The sequence below is a fragment of the Vipera ursinii genome, assembly GCF_947247035.1.
Source record: "Vipera ursinii genome assembly, chromosome: 4".
Taxonomy (NCBI): domain Eukaryota; kingdom Metazoa; phylum Chordata; class Lepidosauria; order Squamata; family Viperidae; genus Vipera; species Vipera ursinii.
In genome coordinates, this window is record NC_139514.1 from 18,442,271 (window position 1) to 18,461,425 (window position 19,155).

Consider the following 19,155-nt stretch of genomic DNA (forward strand, 5'->3'; position numbering starts at 1 on the left):
GGCAAAATGAACCTGATCTATATTTAAAATATCCTTGTAGTTTTAACTGAATGCAAAGGCGTCACTGCTATTACCTTTGAGGCTAAAAAAGAGAGAGAACCTTACTCTAGCTGTATATACATGCCTGACAATTTAGAACCAGGGAAATGAGGATTTTACATTATATGAGAGACTGAGTAGAAAGATTCGTAAAATTTTCCTCAGATTCCTAAGGATTCCTTCTCCTGCAAGGACATAGGTGGAGGGTTGTGCAGCATGCACCAAGAACTATACTTTGAGCCAGTTCTGCTTTTCCATGCCGTTCTAATTGTGTGGGATGCCCACTACTGCAAATGGTGTCACATCCTCAGGATGTGTATTTAAACGCTCACTTGCTTAAACAAGTTAAGCAAGGTTTTATCAGAATTCAATCTGTTTTCCTAAAGGCAAAAAAACATATCACTAAATAAAATTCTATTGTGTAAATGAGAAGTCTGTTAAAATATCTATGTATAGTAAAGAGAGTTGAAAACTATTTATTATGATAGATTACAACTAAAGGGGAAAAAACAGACAAAAGGAAACAGGAAAGAGTTTTCAATACAAAATCAGCTAAGGCTTTCTGATACAGACCAAGCATTACAGTATATACTCGTGGATAAGCTGAACCCAATTTTGGGGGTGCTTTTTTGGCACCTACTGTAAATTCTCAGATTATCTGCAAGTATATATAGTAAGTCTATTCATCCAAATCCAATTATATGAAGTTTGCTTTGATTAAACCATGGGGTCCAATCCTAGGCACACCATCTAAAAATACTCCACAATTCAGCGGACCTGGTTCTAGGCATCTTTAAGATAAGAGGTGTTTGACACCATGAAAACCTGCTAAAACAATTCTAGAAAAACACAGTCAACACCTGGTGTTAATAAAAGTAGCATTTTGTTCTTTTGCAACTTGAAAATCTGTACAATAATTACATGACAAAATAAACTACAAATTTAACATAGAATCCTCACTCAGAAGAAATCCATTAAGTTCTTTAGATCTAGGGTGATTTCCGTTTCAGAAGTTGAATTTTAATGGATTATGTAATATAATCCTAAACTTGTTCTCTTTCCTCCTTCATCGTGCTGAAGAACATCTGTGCTTGGATACAGCTGGCATTTATTCATCATAATGCAATGATAATAAAAATTTATCCACATCCATTTCTGCAGGAAAGGCAATTGGTAATTTCTTCTGCTGAAAAATAAAATATTTTATGGCCAATGAAGGTTCTTTAGTCTCTAGTTCTGCAGGACTTGACTCAGTATTAATTTATGGCTAAAATCTCCATAGAACAGATCATTTAAGCTCCCAGCTCCAATCTCGACTGTATGCAAGAGTATCAAACTTTTTTTCTTCTGATAGTAAAACTGCCTCATGCCCCAATCTGTAAGATGTTTGCCAGGTAACACAGGGAACCATTCTTCATAGGAGATAAACAGCAGGTTCCCTTACAGACACTAAACTGGTTGCAGATTTAAGATTTTAAGAATTAAGGTTTAGCCTTAAGCACTATTATAAATATCATAAGCAGTAAGCCAGTTTAGTGAACAGCTGCTTCATACCAAAGGGGAGTGATATAGAATATTATCACTATAAGTAAACACACTATCAAAAGTATCATTTTTTTATTATTTTACTTCTTTTGGGAAGGAGTTACTTTTAGTCCCATCTTGGTCAAATCCTTATCCTGAAAATGGCCTATCTTAATGGATAGAAAACAGAAAGGATGTATGCCATAAACAGTGACAAAGTCAAGAGGAGGATTTTCTTCCCCAAAGTACATGAATACAAGTAGGATTTACAGGGGAAATGTTTCTTGTCCACATGGCAGAATACACTGGGAAGGGATGGCCCTCAATATTGGCTGTTCAGGGATTAATTGAGCCAATTTGGTACAATGGTTAAGGCACTGGGCTAGAAAGCAGAACCCCTGAGTTTTAATCCTGCCTTAAGCACGAAGCCAACTGGATGATCTTGGTCCAGTCCCGCTCTCTCAGCCCTAGGAAGAAAACAAGGGCAAACCACTTCTAAAATCTTGCGGAGAAAACTATGACTCACAAGGCACTCAAGGACAAAATGAGGGATTCATTTGCTATTCTTCTATACATAATTCTCTGCCGGTATAGCAATAATGTCACGCTGTTAAATAAATTTTTTAAAAAAAACCTGCTTACCTTTATCTTCTTTTTTTTAATTGGCAATGCAAAGTTCTGAATATCCTTTTTACTGGGAGTCCTGGAATTCTTTTCACAATCAACGGAGTCTTCCTGCTTTCTTTTTTTAGCTGCACTTCTTAAAGACTTAAACTGTTGAGTATTGTCCTTCAGTGGAGTAGTGGCATTAGTCCTTGCGATAGCAGCACGTGAAAGTATCATCAAAGTGTGGGCAGCCATGCTAACACTGTTTTCGCTACCCGTTTCGCTTGCTGGGCTACAAGCCGGCAGATCAGGAGTAGCTGGAGGAACCATGATCCTTGGTGTTGTACTATCCTCGCTATACCTTTTACAGGTTGGGGTCCTTATATCAAAGGTATCGTCTGATTGTCTGTCACTAGTACCTGAAGGCGTCCGGGGTACTGGAAGTTCCCCATTTTCAGGTAGTTTACTAGTGGGACTATGCCTTTGAATATCATACAGCATTTCCACAGCTTGCTTAGTTAAAGGACTGGTCAAGCTGTTGACTTGACCGGGAGACTTTGTTTGTTCTTTTTTAGGATCCTTTGAGGGTAAAATGCCTGCATTTTTATTGTTGGCATTTGGTTGGAGCCCCTGCTTTTTAGTTACTTCCTGAGTTGAGGAACAATTCTTCTCATGATGAAGACTTTGTTGGCTGTTGGATAAGGCTGCCACCTCCTGAGTTTGGGGCACAATATTCCTTTCTAATTCATTCTCTTTATTTGCCGTCTGCTTTCTTAATATATCCGACGCTAGTCCCGGACCCGAACCTTTTTTCTCCAGCTGGCTTTCCTTTACAGCCAAATTTTTGCTACTTATATCTGGCTTACATAAAATTCTTGGCAGAGTTCTTTCACGTTCCCTCTTGCCAGGCTGAGTTTTTGTTGACGAAAGCACAGGATTAGAAGAGCTTTGACAGAGCTTAGAATTCTCAGTCTTTTCTCTTTGTGATGCTTGGGCGGTATCAAAGCAAAGCACTCTTCGGTGACTGCCATTTTGTTTGAAACTTGGGCTTGTAGTATCAGCTGGCACAGTTTCTAGTTTCTTTTTCAAATCCACACAAATATTTTTGTCTGAGTTTCCAATTCTGAAAGAAAAAAAAATAGTATTTGACAATTTCTATTTTAATTATTTTTAGTATCTAAAACTACTACTCAGTGCTTAAATTTTTTGGTAATGGTTTTCAAGGCCCTACATGGCATGGGTCCGGAGTACCTCGGGGATCACCTGCTGCCAGCGTCAACTTCCCTCCGCCCTGTGCGCTCCCACAGAGAGGGTCTCCTCAGGGTGCCACCGGTCACAGAATGTCGTCTGGTGGCCCCCAGGGGGAGGGCCTTCTCTGTGGGCGCCCCGGACTTATGGAATCAGTTGCCGGTTGAGCTCCGGATGGCGCCTGACCTTCGCTCCTTCCGACGCGATCTGAAGACCTATTTATTTGAACAAGCCGGCCTGGCCTGATGGGGGATGTGTTGGGTTTTTTTTATTGTGGTTTTACATTATTATTTATTGTTTTAGCTCGGGCTTGTATTTAATTCTCTTTTTAATTTTTGTACTTTGTATTTTATATGTGCCCTGTTCACCGCCCTGAGTCCTTCGGGAGAAGGGCGGTATACAAATATAATAAACTAAATTGGTTTGATCTTAATCACCTCTAATAAATAGATTTAAGGACAATATAAAAAACATTTTAAAACTGATTATTTTGCCGTACTGAAATGAAGAGAAGGATCCATAACAACATATTTTGTTTAGATTTCTATGGAGATTCTCAATCATCCAGGTTATGGTTGTCCCAAGGGTTACATTCTGCAATTTTGTAAACTGAAATAATGGCTGCTGGTTATAATGATACATTTCTCCATGTCCAGCAGTAATACAAACAGAATAACTGACCTTTGAATTCGAGAACCAGGATGATGTACAGGTTCTGATCCGCTGAGCACTGGCTTTCCTAAACGATTAAGGGAAAATAAATAATTTTCATTAATAGCATTCAAGAAGGAGTTAGTTTTACACTAAGTCATAAAATACTTTAGGATGCCTTTTTTGAGTACAGAACCCACTTTTTATTTCTCAAGGCTTTTAAAAAAATTGAAGTGCACATAAAAAAAATCACCTGAGGGAATAAATGAGACCTTACAGCCTTCCTAAATGATTCCCTCCTACTCTCCAACCTGACTGCTCTGAGGTAGTAAGAGAGAAGAGCCTCTTGCAGATATGAAGATGTGGATGAAACTGCACGGGTTTCAAATAAGTTAATGCCGAACTAAAATAAGTACTTGGGAATATAGTTGCGAATAATCTGTGTGGCATGGTATAAATACTCTCAAGTCAATCATATAATTCTCAACATTTGGGCAGCCATATTTCAGCACCCAGGGAATTTTGTCCTGGCACACACCGGTCATCACTGGCTGCCTTGAATGCTTTCTTGGTACAAAAACAGGAAACACATGAATGTTAAGTCATATGCAGCACTTTTCTATGCTTTCGATAGTCAATCTTATAAATCCCAAACTGCCTTAAAGCATTGATTCAAGACTCCCTTGGACAGAGACGATAAACAGAGAAACAATATAGAACCGAGCATTAACTGCATTAACCCAAACCCTTTGACAGCTTACTTCAGTAATAGTAAAGAGCCTGAAAAGGACAGAAGACAAGGTAAAAATTTCATAAATGGTCCAATGACTACAGGATGGAACACAAGCTCCCCAGAACTGCCACCTGAGACCTCACCTTCAGCAAATACTTGAGCTAGTATAACCTTGTGCTGCCTATGCCCTCTGCTTACCTCCATTGGATTTACTTCTTGGTATCCTATGAGATTTTGGAGGAAGAGGAAGCTTAGGAGCACCTCCACTGCTCAATGAAGTCTGGAATGGCATATGCAGAATCTTTAAAAAGTGAAAGGAATAGAAATTAGTCTTCTGAAAGCTTCTTTAGCTCAAAATAAATAAATAAAAACAATATTTTCCAAAGACAGCATTTACCTGTCGGGAAGGATCTGAGATAGCATTTCCATTTTGCCCCATTATAGATATAGGAATCATTCCTACCATTCCTTGCAGTACAGGCTGTACTGGAGAAGCAATTATAATTGCGGACCCTAAAAAATTAAGGTATCCGTGTGAACTATACAATTTTACATTCCTCTGACTCTTTCTCTCTTCTGTGTAAGTCAGTGAAAATACTGAAGACAAATATTTATAATTGAAGTTAAGTAAATTTAACCTAGTAATCTTAGAAGTTATATCTAAATAGGCTTTAAGCAGTCCAAAGAACTATGAGCAGCAAAAAAATGTAATGACAACTAAATAAACTAATTTCAGTTTTGATGCTACAGTGAAAGGTACAGCTTTTCAAAAAAATAAATGAACAAGTACGTTTTTAATTCACTACATTGGGTTTTCTTTAGTTTTAGGATTTGTGTGGAAATTGTTTTAGGTCATATTTATGCAGAAATATCAAACTTTCAAATGAGTCCACAAACTTTAAGAACTACTGTATTTATACCTCAGTTATATTATATGCTTCTTAGTCAAAATATTGCATATTTAAATCTAGGATCTATTAGAATTCTTAAAAATATTGGAAGAATGCTGAAGAAAACTATCAATTTGAAAACAACTGAGCATTAGCTACCAATAGTAGAGATTAAAGGATTAGGCAATCATTTACATATTGTTATTGTACCTTATTCTATTAAATCAGGATATGACTTTCAGCTTAAGTTTAGTGGCTGTGAAAACAAAAAAAGTGAAGCCTTAGTGCTTGAATAGACTTCTCTTCTATATGAATCTTTCTATGTGAACATATTACTGAGTCTTCATGGTCCTTGATTTTGACCAAGTAAGAATCTTAATTTACTCACCAAACTTTGATTTTTTTTTATTAAAAATCTAATGGACACTGGTGTCATCATGCTAAAAATTCCAGTTCAGCAATTGCCAATAAAAGCCAATTCGCTTACAGCAATTGGTTGCAACTCATCTACGATTCAATCACCATCATATAAATTTTGCCCATATGATTTATTTTTATTATCAGTCTCTATAGTTGTACTTGACTGTTATAAAGTACCTTCAACCAACACATTAAAATCCAACTGTTTTAAAACCCAAACATTTAGTTGCCCACAAATAATTACCCTGTGAAAAGTTTGGAGACATTGGTGGGTTTATGGCAAACAAACCGTTTGTCCTAGGAGGTGTCCGTAACTGTGGTGTCATTGGAACCTGTGATGCAAGAGAAGTTGAACTGCCAGGAAACACGACTAAATTTGATGGAGTAACGTTAGTACTCAAGGCTGTTGGCTCAGATATACAGGAGGTAATATAAACACTGTTGGAGCTGCCAAAAGATGTGCTTGTGGCTGGCATCAGTTGAATAAATTCTCCATTCTTGGAAACATTACTTGTGCCAGCAACTGAAAATACTGCACAGTCTTCGTTCTGTATGTTGAGTGAACTCACAACAGCATCTTGAGATCTGAGAACCAAAAGATTCTGTTCTATCAAAGCTGAATCTCCAGGCCTTTCAGACTCTTCGGCTGTTATAGACTTAGATGTTCCTGTCATCTTGGATGATGATTTAGCTGGAGAAGATAATATTATAGTTGGTACATTCTCTCCAGTGATGCTGGAAACAGCATTGTTTAGTTCAGTGTCTGATGAAATGAATGGATCATCGCTAATAATAATATTTAAGGAAACAATATTAGAAGGATCTACACCAGTGCCTTGATTACTAGATGAAACACTCCCAGCAACTTTGTTTCCTGGACTCGATTCACCTGCTGGATCTGAAAGTGGAGAATGACACTCACTAGATGTAGTGGGATTGGCCTCAGTAGTTGTTTCTGTAGGCCTCTCATCGTCAGGAGTTAAAAATAAGCACTCGGCATCTGCTTTTGTAGAAGATGATGGCTCTTGCAATTCTACCTGTGTTATTTCAGACTCCTCCAATTTCTGGTTTCCATATCTTAAGCAAGGCTTTGGGTCTGTAGCTGGATCATCCAAATTAAGACTATTGGAAGTACCAACAACTTCAAGCTGGAGCTCTACTACATTTGGATTGGATGCTTCAACCACAAGTGTTGCAGCAGGTTCTGATTCCAGTTTATCTGAGCCTTGACAATCAGAAGAACTAGGGCTGTTTCGGTTTTGCTGGACAGATACAGGAAACACCGATGACTGGTCTGTTATCTGCTGTAAATTTTCAGCAATTTCGTGTGAATGGCTGCAATTCTCATTAAGTTTGTTCACAGCTTCACTTTCATCAGATTTCAAGGGAGCAAGCACTTTTGCACTTGTTTTTTCGGCTAGCATATAATTTGGCAAAGAACAACATTCAGTTCTATCAGATAAAGCTGTTTGTGAGGTATCCAACTGACTATATGGCAAATCAGGTAAGTTCTGAACACCTTGACATAATACATCCTTATCAGTTCTATAATTCCTCGTAGCAGTTCCTTGTTTGTTGTAAGAATCTACATTGTGCTCAGTACTAGGAAACTGAGTTTGCCCAGATTCAAAGGTAGATTTCTGCTTGATTCTTTGGTCAGGTGTCTCCATTTCAATTGATTCACTTTGATTTCTCACTTCAGAGCCTGAAGGAAATTCTCCAGACACTATAGTTTGTATCTTTAGATGCTGTTCTAAAGTCAAATCATTTTCACTGCAATCAGTCTTTAGGATACACGCTTCTTTTGAATGATCATCTGTGTATGATAGACTCTCATGGGAATTATCATCTACAATATAAAAATACAACAAATTTAGGACAGATCTTCTGTATGTTTTTGTCAGGATAATGTTTCTTGACAGTTATTTTCAGCCTTCTGTGTTCTGATTTTTAATGAAAGCTTGAACTAGAATCTCTAAAGGATAAGATGAATAATATGAGAAGGATAAAAAAAATATTCCTGACTATCTTTTTCAAAGAATATATGACAGTGTACAGAATAAATCTGCACTGCTCATTCACTGAATGTATTTGAAACGTTGTGTGCAGTTATGTCACTACATCTTAAAAGAAGGATATAGTGGAGCTGAAGACTTTCTGTAAGAAAGTCCAAGAATTGGTAACAAATAATCGAGGCTACATATACATGCATACAGTAACTAGATATAATGCATACAAAACTATACATATGAAGCAAACAAGAACTCTCCTTTCTTTTGCCTTAATCAGAAACGGATTTCTTTCTTTCTCCAATTATGGAAACACTGATATATTATCACTAAAGTCAACATTTTAAGCAATGACAGGCATTCTAAGCTGATTTATGGAAAAGAAAAAAGGTATTAAAGAGAAGTTATCAGGCTGTATAAAACAATCCTTGTGTTTTTAAAAGGACGATAGAAACTTAATTGTAACTCAAATTTCAATTCATCAGTTTGCAGCCTGACTTTATGTGGATTTGCAAAAAGGTAATTCTATGTATTTCAAAAGGAATTACTATCCTTTACATAGTAAAGACAAATTCAGCATATTATAGCCATTATGAAATCTTCTGAACCCACAGATAGCATTCAATTTTATAACAGCCATTACTCCAAACATCCACAATAGTAAGTCTTGAAATCAATAATAGTCTTATATGTCAAGGAAACCAGATACTGGATTTTAGAAGTGCTTACCAAGTTCCTTAGTGCCAATATAACTTTCAAGCACTTCTAGGTTTTCTTCGTCCACCAACATTGAATTATCTGTTCCATTCTGTGTAGGAATACCCTGAGAAACATTTCTACAATTCTTGGTTTTACCTATTTAAAATAAGAAAAAAGTCTTAATTTCAACATGAGGTGGAAGAATCCAAATCAATTCCGGTTTTTGTCATCAACATCACAGTTCAAACCATTCTTTAGGAATTATGTCAGGCCCAAAATAACGATATTTGTAGATGGTCCAATATAATCTATTTGATATCCTAAAATCTCTAAATTAATATGAACTGAAATCCTAATACAACTGTTTTGATGGGATGGAAACTCCTTGTTTGTATGACAGAAATGTCTGACCAACAATAAAAAATATCTTTTCAAGTCTCCCCCAGTTATGTAATTTCGAGCAACATATGTTGGAATTCTAGAATTTGCAGTCAAAATATATTTGGAAAATGCAGGATAGGAAAAACTGATAAAGTATGAGAATCTGCACTGGAACTGGGAAAACTTGTCATTCATAATCATATGTCAGGAAAACTATAGTATCTTTTTAATGGAAGAGTTCAATCAGACTAGAAAGCTAAAGTTCTTGAGAGTATCTGTTTATCTTTTCTGTTAAAATATATGGACACAAAGGGCTGATTTAGTCAAAGTGCAAATCTTTCATACACTCTTAATACTTTCCCTCTCAGTCCCACTGAGTTCAATGCAGTTGACTGGAAATAACTCACCACTGTAAAAATTCATAATATTTAAAGTGAGGAATAATCCATACCAAAATCAAATATATCAAAGAGTCCTTGAAATGCTGGATCTGATTCTGTTTGCTCTAGAATCTCCTGGATGGCTTCTTCCGTCATGTGAATTTCACCTTGCTGGTGTGTAAAAATAATCAGATATCAGTTAAAACATATTCATTTTCTCTATGTGAACAAAAAATATCCAGAAAGCTAGATAGGTTATCAATCAAATTTTCAGATCCACAGGAGTACTGCTCTTTGCGGGCCTATCTTAATCAGAACAAGAGAAAAGAAGAAAAAGTAGGCAGACAAATGCACAACTTGAAGACTAGCAATTTATGTAGTTCTTTGAGCAAAGCCTTAATTTATCCATTATAAGACCTAAATATTGTATGTATTAAAATCAGGCTCTTACCTGAAGACCAAGAAATTCATCAATCGAAGACTCTTGTATTGTTGGACCACTTTCTGTCTGTTTTACTGTCTGAGCCATATTGCCATCACTGGGAAAAATGTGTAAATATTTAGTATGATTCAGGAATAATCTAAGACTGAATATTTTTTTAAAAAATGAGATCTATTACCTGCCCAAGAACTTGTTAATATTTTCAGCTAGCTTCTCCTGAAGACATTTGTTGCTCAAAATTTTCTCTCTGGCATTTTCAATAATCATTTGCTAGGAAATAAATTTGAAGTAGTCCAAGTTTGTGTTTTCATAAGTTTACAATGTTTACAAAAGAAACATTAACCCCACCAGCACTCTTAACAATCTCTCCCCTCTGGTGGATTTATATTCCCATACACTGTACAATTTCTTAATTGGGGCATCAAATATGGCATTTGTGCAATGATCAGCTAAATCTTAAAAAGTTAGAAATTGGTCCCCATTTTCTTAATTTTTCTATATACCTCTAAACTGCAGATGGGGTTCCTTAAAAAGGAAAAGACCCAAGACCATATTTGTACCACGCATGTACCTATGTAGCAATTTGGATGATGAAAGCAATCTTGAAAACTCTCAACCATCTTCTGCCATAATTTTTTTGCCATATAGCTAATGGGGATTTATTCACTTTGGCCACAGCCTTACATTTAAACGCTTAAGGATTAAAAATATTTGCACGAAATGCTTTAGAAATCCCATCCCCAAAGAAAGGAATAGTAATTCACGGAAATATGGAAAGTTTTTAAAGGAGAGAAATCCCTGCACTCCAAGACATATCCAAAACTGGGATAATCACACCAAAAAGGGGGAGAGGGTGAAAAAAGAGAAATATGAAGTTTGTTTTTTAAAAAATATGTCTTACAGGAAGGTCACCATCAATAATTTCTAGTTTCTCACTTTCTTCTTCCATGGGAGAGCTTTCTTTTTCCACTACAGGAGACTCTCGTAAGCTACAATTAGACAACTGTGGTCCTGATGATGCGCTACTTCTTTTCTTCTGTGAGTCACTGAAATATTTTAAATACGAGATGGGAAGAACACGCAATTAAGGCTAGGAACTTCATGGCTCCTGCATTGTCTTATCTATTCATGCTTCATGTTTAGTTCAACATTAACATGTTTAAAAGGAATCAATGAATCCAGTGGAACTGTAATGGAATTAGATGCATAATTTGCAGTCCAAGAGGACAATGAAAGAAAGCAAAAGTGAGATGTAATGACTTGATCCAAATTCATAAACATGTCAGTGGAAATGTAAAACGAGATTAACATGAACCGAGAACCACATACCTTTTCTCTGCTTCTCATTTTTCACACCTTTCCTTATGCACAAGATCTAAAATCTGAATATGCAAGAGATACATACACTACAAGTACTTAAGCTGGGAACTGTTACCTTTTTCTTTTTCCTGGAGACAATACACTTGAGTTAAGCTTTCGCTCTTGGAGTGCAGAAACCAAAATGAGGGAATCACCTGCTTTAAAAAATGCAGTTAAGAACAAAATTATATTAAGCTTTGATTTCTTCAAGATGTTTAGGGTATCAATAATGAATTGTCATTGTCAGTACTAAGAAAATGAGTGTGACACTGATTGGAAAAAATATAGCACTCTCTTTTTGAATTTAATTCAAAGATGGGACTGTGAAAAACCTAAATAAGAAGAAAACAACTATTTTGTGCCAGCTGAGAATGCAGCAGTTTAATTTTCCATTGGAGAATGTAGGGCTAGGAGCTGGTATTACAGGTCGAAGCTGTAGGAAAGAGGATAAAGAGAATGGAATTGTAAAGCCTAGCTGGTAAGATAAAGCTAGACAAATCTAGTTGCTGAAGATTATTAGCACGGTAGCATATAGGCCAGTAATCCTAAAACGGACTCTCTCTATATATTTCCTGGGATGGTGGCAATTATCTGAAACAGATGTGGGCCCAATGCAGAAAAGGAAAATGCAGTAAAAGACCAAATGCTGATGACCTGTAGGAACTAAAGATGACAAAAAAGGTGCAATTTTCACACAGAAAAATACAATTGACTGAGTAAAGGAAATGTTGACTAGTTTCTTTAGGCTTTTCCTTAATTTTATATAGCAATATTTAGATATTTAGAAACAGAGGGGAACATGTATAGTAAGCTAAAATATGTCTACAATATGAACCCACAGGAAGCCCTGGTACACGAGAATGAACATATGATGTTATTTTCAATGGAAACAGTTTTTATACTACCTATATTTAGTGGCAGAAAGGAAATTCTATACTGTAATGGTCATATCACTTCCTCAACAGTTTACTTATAGTTTGTGTCCACTATTCGAGAAATGGTTCATTAAACTTACTGTTAATTTGGCTTTCCTGAATTTGGCCCTGATATGTAGAAGAAGGGTTCAATCTTGTCTGAGCCAGACTTGAAGATATAATTGGTTTAAGAACAATCTGTGTGGCGCTCATTGCAGTGGATGTTAGTTGTTCTGGCTGATAAACTGCAGGTGATGATCCTAAATTAGAAGAGGCTGACTGTTGAAGGCACTTCTGCTTTTTCATATCTGCAATTGCACTTCTAGTGCGACCTTGAAGTAAATATTTTAAAAAGGACAAGGAACCTTTCATTACTTATTTGGTAAATTTATATGACTTATGTACATGACTCTGAGCAAAGTACAAAGTTTAAAAATGCATAAAAGAAACAAAAATAATTAGATGCATCTAAATTAGATGCATGATAATTTCAGGGGTCAACTAAGTTTTAGAGAGTTGGCTTTGGCATTGAAATAAAGGCCATTGTTTTTTGTTCCTTCTCTCATGTCTAATTTTGAGCCAGAAAGCATTAATTCTTCTGTTGGCAAATATAACTGGCATCAATGAATGCTATGCTGTTTTGATACTCAGGTTCAGGAATGTGTGCCACATTCTAGAATAATATAATCTAAAACTAGTGAAAATATACTGAATTAGTACATGGCATTTTTCTGTATCACTTCTAGATGTGAGTCACAGGTATATCTCCTGCTCCCACACCTTCTGATTATTATTGTGGCAAGAAGTGAAGAAAGTATGTTTGCTTGCTTATTTATTCATTAAATTTGTATGTCAACACAATTTCCAAGGACTGCCTGTAGTAAACAGCAATAAAATATCTAAATATACAATATTTAAATATCCACAGTAAGAAAATGATACAGTAATGATATGGAGTCATAAAGACCTCAGATACCTTTATCATGTCATTTAAATAGCTTAGATCAGGTATGTCAAACTGCTGGCCCGCAGGCTGGAGGCGTCATGCCAAAACCATGCCCACCCCATTGCCGGCAATGGGGAAAAAGTCATGATATGTCGCTGACATCATGAGTTTGACATGCCTGGCTTAGATCATGTCAATTATCTCCAAATACTCTCAGGAAAAGCTGTTTTAATCAAATTTTGGAAAGTTTATAAGAGGGAGCTTTATCTAACTTCCAGAGGGAGGGTGTAGATACTATTATTGAAAAAAAAGCATTTTCAGGTCTTAGCATTCCTCACCTCATGGATGTAGAAAACTAAAAAGCTTTTCACAGAGAAATGGGAAAATACTGCATACAGATGATCGAAGAAAAGCTAGGGAAACTGCTGGTAAATAAATGTCTAACATCTGGATCTTGTATCCAATATCTATATCGTATAGTCCAATATAAAGCAGCTGCACTAGCATGCTTTATTAGAACAGTCTTTGTGAAATTAATGAGATTGATTTCTAAGTTAACTATGATTTAAATGTATGAAAGGCTTTTAATAGTAAACTCTAGCCACATAACATAGCTTTGAATACATACTCCGTTGATGAGCAGAAAATCCACCTGAATTCTGCATGCTCCTGCAAAAATGGAATTGTTAAATTTCTGTTAAAATGAAGCATATAAGTATATAAATATTAAATGTAGAATACTTATGTGACAACCACATGTTCAGAAATAAATGCAAAAAAGTTTCAGTTGACAGTTTTCTTATTTGTTTTATGCTGTTTCAATATCATATAACATAGGAGAATCGGTTCCTGACAGCAAGCACAATCCTGTGATCATGCACAATATTGAGATGGGAAAATGCTGAAATTATAATGGACAGAATCCAATTTCATTTTTTTTCTGCTAATGGAGCCACATTTGTTAGTAGTGCTGCAATTTCTCCTGTTCCCCACCACTGCGCTCTTAACAAGAACCACACTGGTTTCGTTCAACAAATTAGGGCTGTCCATGGGACATCAATATGAAACAGACTGCAGTATCAAGAAAGCATGTGAAAATTGAATTCTCAATAACAGGGATCTAAGCAGAGCCAGATTTACAGAGTATTTGCACTAAATTCAAATTACCTGATTTGAGAAAGTGTATAATCTAACTTCTTCCATAAAGATGACATCATTGCTGGAACGTCATTTGTTGCTTCTTTAAAAAAAATTATATATAATTTTGTAAAAAATGTAAAGATATTACAGGTGAAAAATCTGTGAATCAACTGTTAACCAAGAAACTATATGTCTAAAATATCTAATTTATTTGATATTTGATCTTTATTTATTTCAGTATTTTTCATTTAATGATGGCTATTGAGGCTCTTTTCCTTTCTGTTGTTTACAGTTCATCAATGTTAATTTTATTTTTCTAATTGATATGCTTTTTTCTACTCCATAACTACAGATAGTCCTTGACTTACACCCGTTCATTTAACAACTGCCTTGCTTAGTAATGGAAATTTTAGTCCCAACTGTGGTCACAAGTCGAGAGCTACCTATATGTTTAAGTCATATTAAATTTATTTAAAAAGCATAATTTCAATGCTACTTACAATTCAATAAATACATACATTGAATTGTATAAGATCAATATTGTCTCAATATAATCAAAGCAAACCAATTCTAGGAATAAAATGTGGCACATATTTCCCACTCTTTATCCACACCTACCTTTTGATTTCATTGCTATGTACTCATTCAATATGGTAATTAAGTTTTTTCCAAAGAGAGACTGAGAAGAGAAAGAACAATATTAAACTATATCATACAACACTGCAAAAATGTCACTTCCCCAAAGAATTTAAAAACACTGAACACCTACCCTATCTTTATGGCAAACTGTAGTTGAAGTGGTGCCTCTTGGGCAGGGGACTTGGGTCTCTCTGGGATGCGCAGTGTGTCAATGAGGGATCATTGCATTGGGCTGATGTCAGCCACTTGGCCTAACCTTTAACTTTGTGTGTTTTGGACAGGATTTGTCATGTGTGTGAATAATTGTGAGGTATATGTTTATATTACCAAGTTCCCTCTTAACTAGGCCTCTTGACTGCTGACTCCTAAGGGCAGGTGTACTTGGTGGAGGCAGGACTTGAGCATAGGGTGCAGGTGCAAGTTGGAAAAGTCTGATGGCCTTGGGGAATGGAGAGTTTGTTAACAGAAGCTTTGATGGGCAGGTAGCGACAGGCAGACGATATCAACCACACGAAGACGACCAGAAAATCAACTTCATATGAAAACTATAACCTGTTATAACAGAATTTTGCAAATCTGATTATGCTATTTCTCTTCTTCCTATACTCTAAATCAGAGGGGCATTGTGAACTGCTTCTAAATATTATGTGCTTCCCAGGAGTTAAAAGAATGTTTCAGCCCTTTCTGCCTAAGTAATGGTTCTTGCATATTTGTAACAAGGTCATCTCCTTTACTCTCTCTATGTTATGGAAGGAATTTGAGGGAGGGCCACTTTCAGGGTTGGTCGATTCAATGGAAAGATTGCTCCTGTTCGCCAGCCCTCAACGTTTATCTCTGATGCTAAGTCATTGGATCTTCACTGTCAACATACTGGCTTCTTCAAACAGCATCCCCCTAGAGATTTGTACAGCTCCCACCTTGCCCATCTGCAAGCGATCTCTAAAAACTTGATTTTTCCCCTAAGCCTTGGTTTATAGTGTTTGGATGTGCCCCTTTCAATTGGCAATGATGTGGAACAAAATTGCTTTGTTCCATCAGACAAATGTTGTCTTTTATTTCTGTAAAGCCCCTTTGAGTAATTGTGGAGTTGGTTAGGCTAGATATTCAATAAATAAATTACATCAAATATTAATTATTCCAGCAAGATTTAAGATTATAAAGAGAAACAATCTCTTTTAAAAAATGCATGCTACTTACCAGTAAGCAGGCTGGAACAAAGCCTTCTCCTGTACAGTGCTCTGCATATTCTTTTAAATCTGAACTTTCCAATATAAATGCTCTGCATGTGGCTAAAAGCTTTTCTTGTTGTAAATAACCTGAAAAGAGAAGTATTTTTTTCTAATCTGTGCATCACTATGAAAAGATAACAAAGTTTAACATTTGTTAATGTCAAGGTATATGTGTTTGATTGTAAATAAAGATATATGCATCGTATTCCCCATATTACTTCAAACATCTTTCTGTGTATGAATGTTTATCAGTTTTTATTAGTTTTGTCTTTTTCTTTTTTCCCTTCTTTCCAGAATGTATAGGTTTTAATCTACTATTACTGTATTTTATATTTTGTAAATAATTTCATATGCCTTAGTATAGGAAGTGACATTCAATATATTTAATAATTTATGGTATGTTTTCAGAAATACTCTCCCTTTAAATGTAAACAAATCTACTATGCATTATTTAAGGTTGTGTAATTAAACAGAACACCTCACTTGATGTGGATTCTGAATGATTTTGCATTTAACAGACGGTGACAATTATACAAAAAATTATAGTAACATTTAAATAAAGTTATACATGGATTATCTTTCGTACACATGCACAGTGTTATATTTTCTGAAAGATGTGTGTCATAGCATAAATTGTAATCCGTTAAAATATTATTTATAGCCTTTTAAAAATTATGTTTCTGTCGACAGTGGACTGCCAACAGTGACAGAAATACTACAAAAAGAAGCATAGCCCAATAAAACAACAAATGGATTCTACATAATTTAGCCATAAATTCAAAATCTTTGTGGTGGAGATATACTGCCCTAATTAGACAAAAGAAAACAAACAATATTGTACAATGCAAATGTCCCAAAATATAAAAAATTATTTCAGCTATCCAGCTGCCTCTGTTCAATGTGAAAGCTTGCACCTACTATTTTATACACAGGCTAATTCTTCAGACTAATTGCCTGCATATTGATTATTGCATGGTGAAAAATCTTTGACCTTTTATATCATTTTTCCTTCAAATAATAAAGATTTCAAGAGGAGGGATTGAAAGGGATCTCATATCTTATTTTCTTTCCTATAGAAATACAAGAATAGCAACAGAGCTGTGCTCAATTATGCCAAAGCTTTAATTATTCCATGAAGAGCCTATCTCTAAGAGGCTTGCAAACAGGATATGCGTGCAAGAAATACTTTATTTTCACTTTCTGGAAAATGGGGATTTAAAGGCATCCAGTATCTAATACAAGTAGTTGTCAACAGAAAGTTGCAAAAGGTGACCATATGACCCTGGGACACTGCAACTGTCATAAATATGAGCCAGTTGACATCTCTGCATTTTGATCATGTGACCATGATTCTGCAATGGTCATAAGTGTGAAAAACAGTGATACGTCACTTTTTTCAGTTCCATTGTAACTGAAATCGAGAACTACCTGTACTGGAATCTTTTCCACAATACATCCATATACAAATGAACCTGTGAAAGTTAAGCCACAGGGGACTGCACAGCTCTAATATCTCACGATGAAAGTGATTTGGAATGGCATATTACAGGTAGTCCTCAACTTATAACCATAATGGAGTCCACAATGTATGCTGCTAAGCGAGAAATTTGCAAAGTGAGTTTTCCTCATTTTGCAACTTTTCTTGCCACGTTTGTTAAGAGAATCAGTGCAGTTGTTAAGTTAGTAGCGCGGTCGTTAAGAGAATCCGGCTTCCCCATTGACTCTGATCGTCAGAAGGTTGCAAAAGATGATCACGTGACCCCAGGACACTGCAATTGGCATAAACGTGAACCGGCTGTCAAGCATCCGAATGTAAATGACATGACCACGGGGATGCTGCAACGGTCATTAAGTGTGGGGAAAAAATGGTCGTAAGTTAATTTTTTCCCAGTGCCCTCGTAACTTCAAACAGTCACTAAACGAACTGTTTTAAGTCGAGGGCTACCTGTAGGTAAAGAAGAAGAACCAACTGCTCAAACTCAGTACGGTTAGGCACCAAACGAGGCAAAACCACGTCGGGCTTTAAGGACGCGTCAGGCTTGGCAAGGAAAGCAGATCCACAGCCACGCAGGCTACTGGAGGACGGAGCTCCGGGGAGAACAAGTTCGGGAGGGAGAAGAGCGCGAAACGTCAACCACCCTCGGGGCGATTCCCAGCAGACGGGCCGGGCGCCTCGGGAAAGTTCCCCCGTCTTTTCTTTGAAGAAACGGCGGCGGGGTCTCTCTTCCAAACGGCCTGCCACTCCCACACCGGCGCTGCCCGTCTTCCCAGCACACGCTGAACCCCGAATCGGCTCCCTTTTCAGCCTAGAACCAGGGGTCTTCAAACTTGGCCCTTTTATGACTTGTGGACTTCAACTCCCAGAATTCCTCAGCCAGCAAAGCTGGCTGAGGAATTCTGGGAGTTGAAGTCCACAAGTCATAAAAGGGCCAAGTTTGAAGACCCCTGGGCCTAGACTCTCTAGCCCGTTAGGCGAACCCAGGCCGCGGGGTCAGCACTGCGTCCAGCGCGGGTCGTGCGAATCCATAAACCTGGGTCAACTGAATAAATCAAGAAATTCGACTCCCGACGGGCTAGCTAGCCTCCCGGGCGAGCTAAAACGAAAGCCCCCTCTTCTCGCTTACCTAGGACCAGACGGGCCACGTCAGACGGCAGTAACATGGCGAGGAAAACGGGCGCTCCCGTCACCTCACCCGCCGGCGGGGCCGAGAGCGGCCGCGACCCACTCGCAGCAGGGCGACGGCTTCTCTCTCCGCCGTCCCCGATTCCTCAACTCGGAAAGGCGCCCCAAAGCTCCCCTCACGAGAGCCAGCGCCGAAGCCCCAAACCCGCCCCCCTCGCTTCGAGACTTCCCAGCCGAGAGCCACAACAAACGCTTTTCCGCTTCCGGGTGGGGTGAAAGCTTT

General features: G+C 37.2%; 1 protein-coding gene across 4 annotated transcripts; it reads right to left on the reverse strand.

Annotated features, from left to right (window-relative positions):
• Positions 1-499: 499 nt before the first annotated feature.
• On the reverse strand, positions 500-19,103 carry NPAT (nuclear protein, coactivator of histone transcription). Of its 4 annotated transcripts, none has more exons than XM_083362837.1 (18): positions 18,874-19,103; positions 16,218-16,336; positions 15,000-15,060; positions 14,409-14,481; positions 13,870-13,910; positions 12,397-12,627; positions 11,458-11,536; positions 10,924-11,068; positions 10,201-10,292; positions 10,032-10,119; positions 9,652-9,751; positions 8,850-8,975; positions 6,356-7,960; positions 5,199-5,314; positions 5,000-5,102; positions 4,099-4,156; positions 2,206-3,292; positions 500-1,225 (listed from the first exon to the last, which is right to left on the reverse strand). In XM_083362837.1, the coding sequence occupies exons 1-18, from the start codon at positions 18,908-18,910 to the stop codon at positions 1,148-1,150; spliced, it is 4,239 nt and encodes a 1,412-aa protein (XP_083218963.1). In that variant the 5' UTR covers positions 18,911-19,103; the 3' UTR covers positions 500-1,147. The 4 variants fall into 4 exon arrangements, with proteins under 4 accessions (XP_083218963.1, XP_083218964.1, XP_083218962.1 ...); XM_083362838.1 differs by having other exon boundaries at positions 500-1,222; positions 11,458-11,539; XM_083362836.1 differs by having other exon boundaries at positions 11,458-11,539.
• Positions 19,104-19,155: the final 52 nt, after the last annotated feature.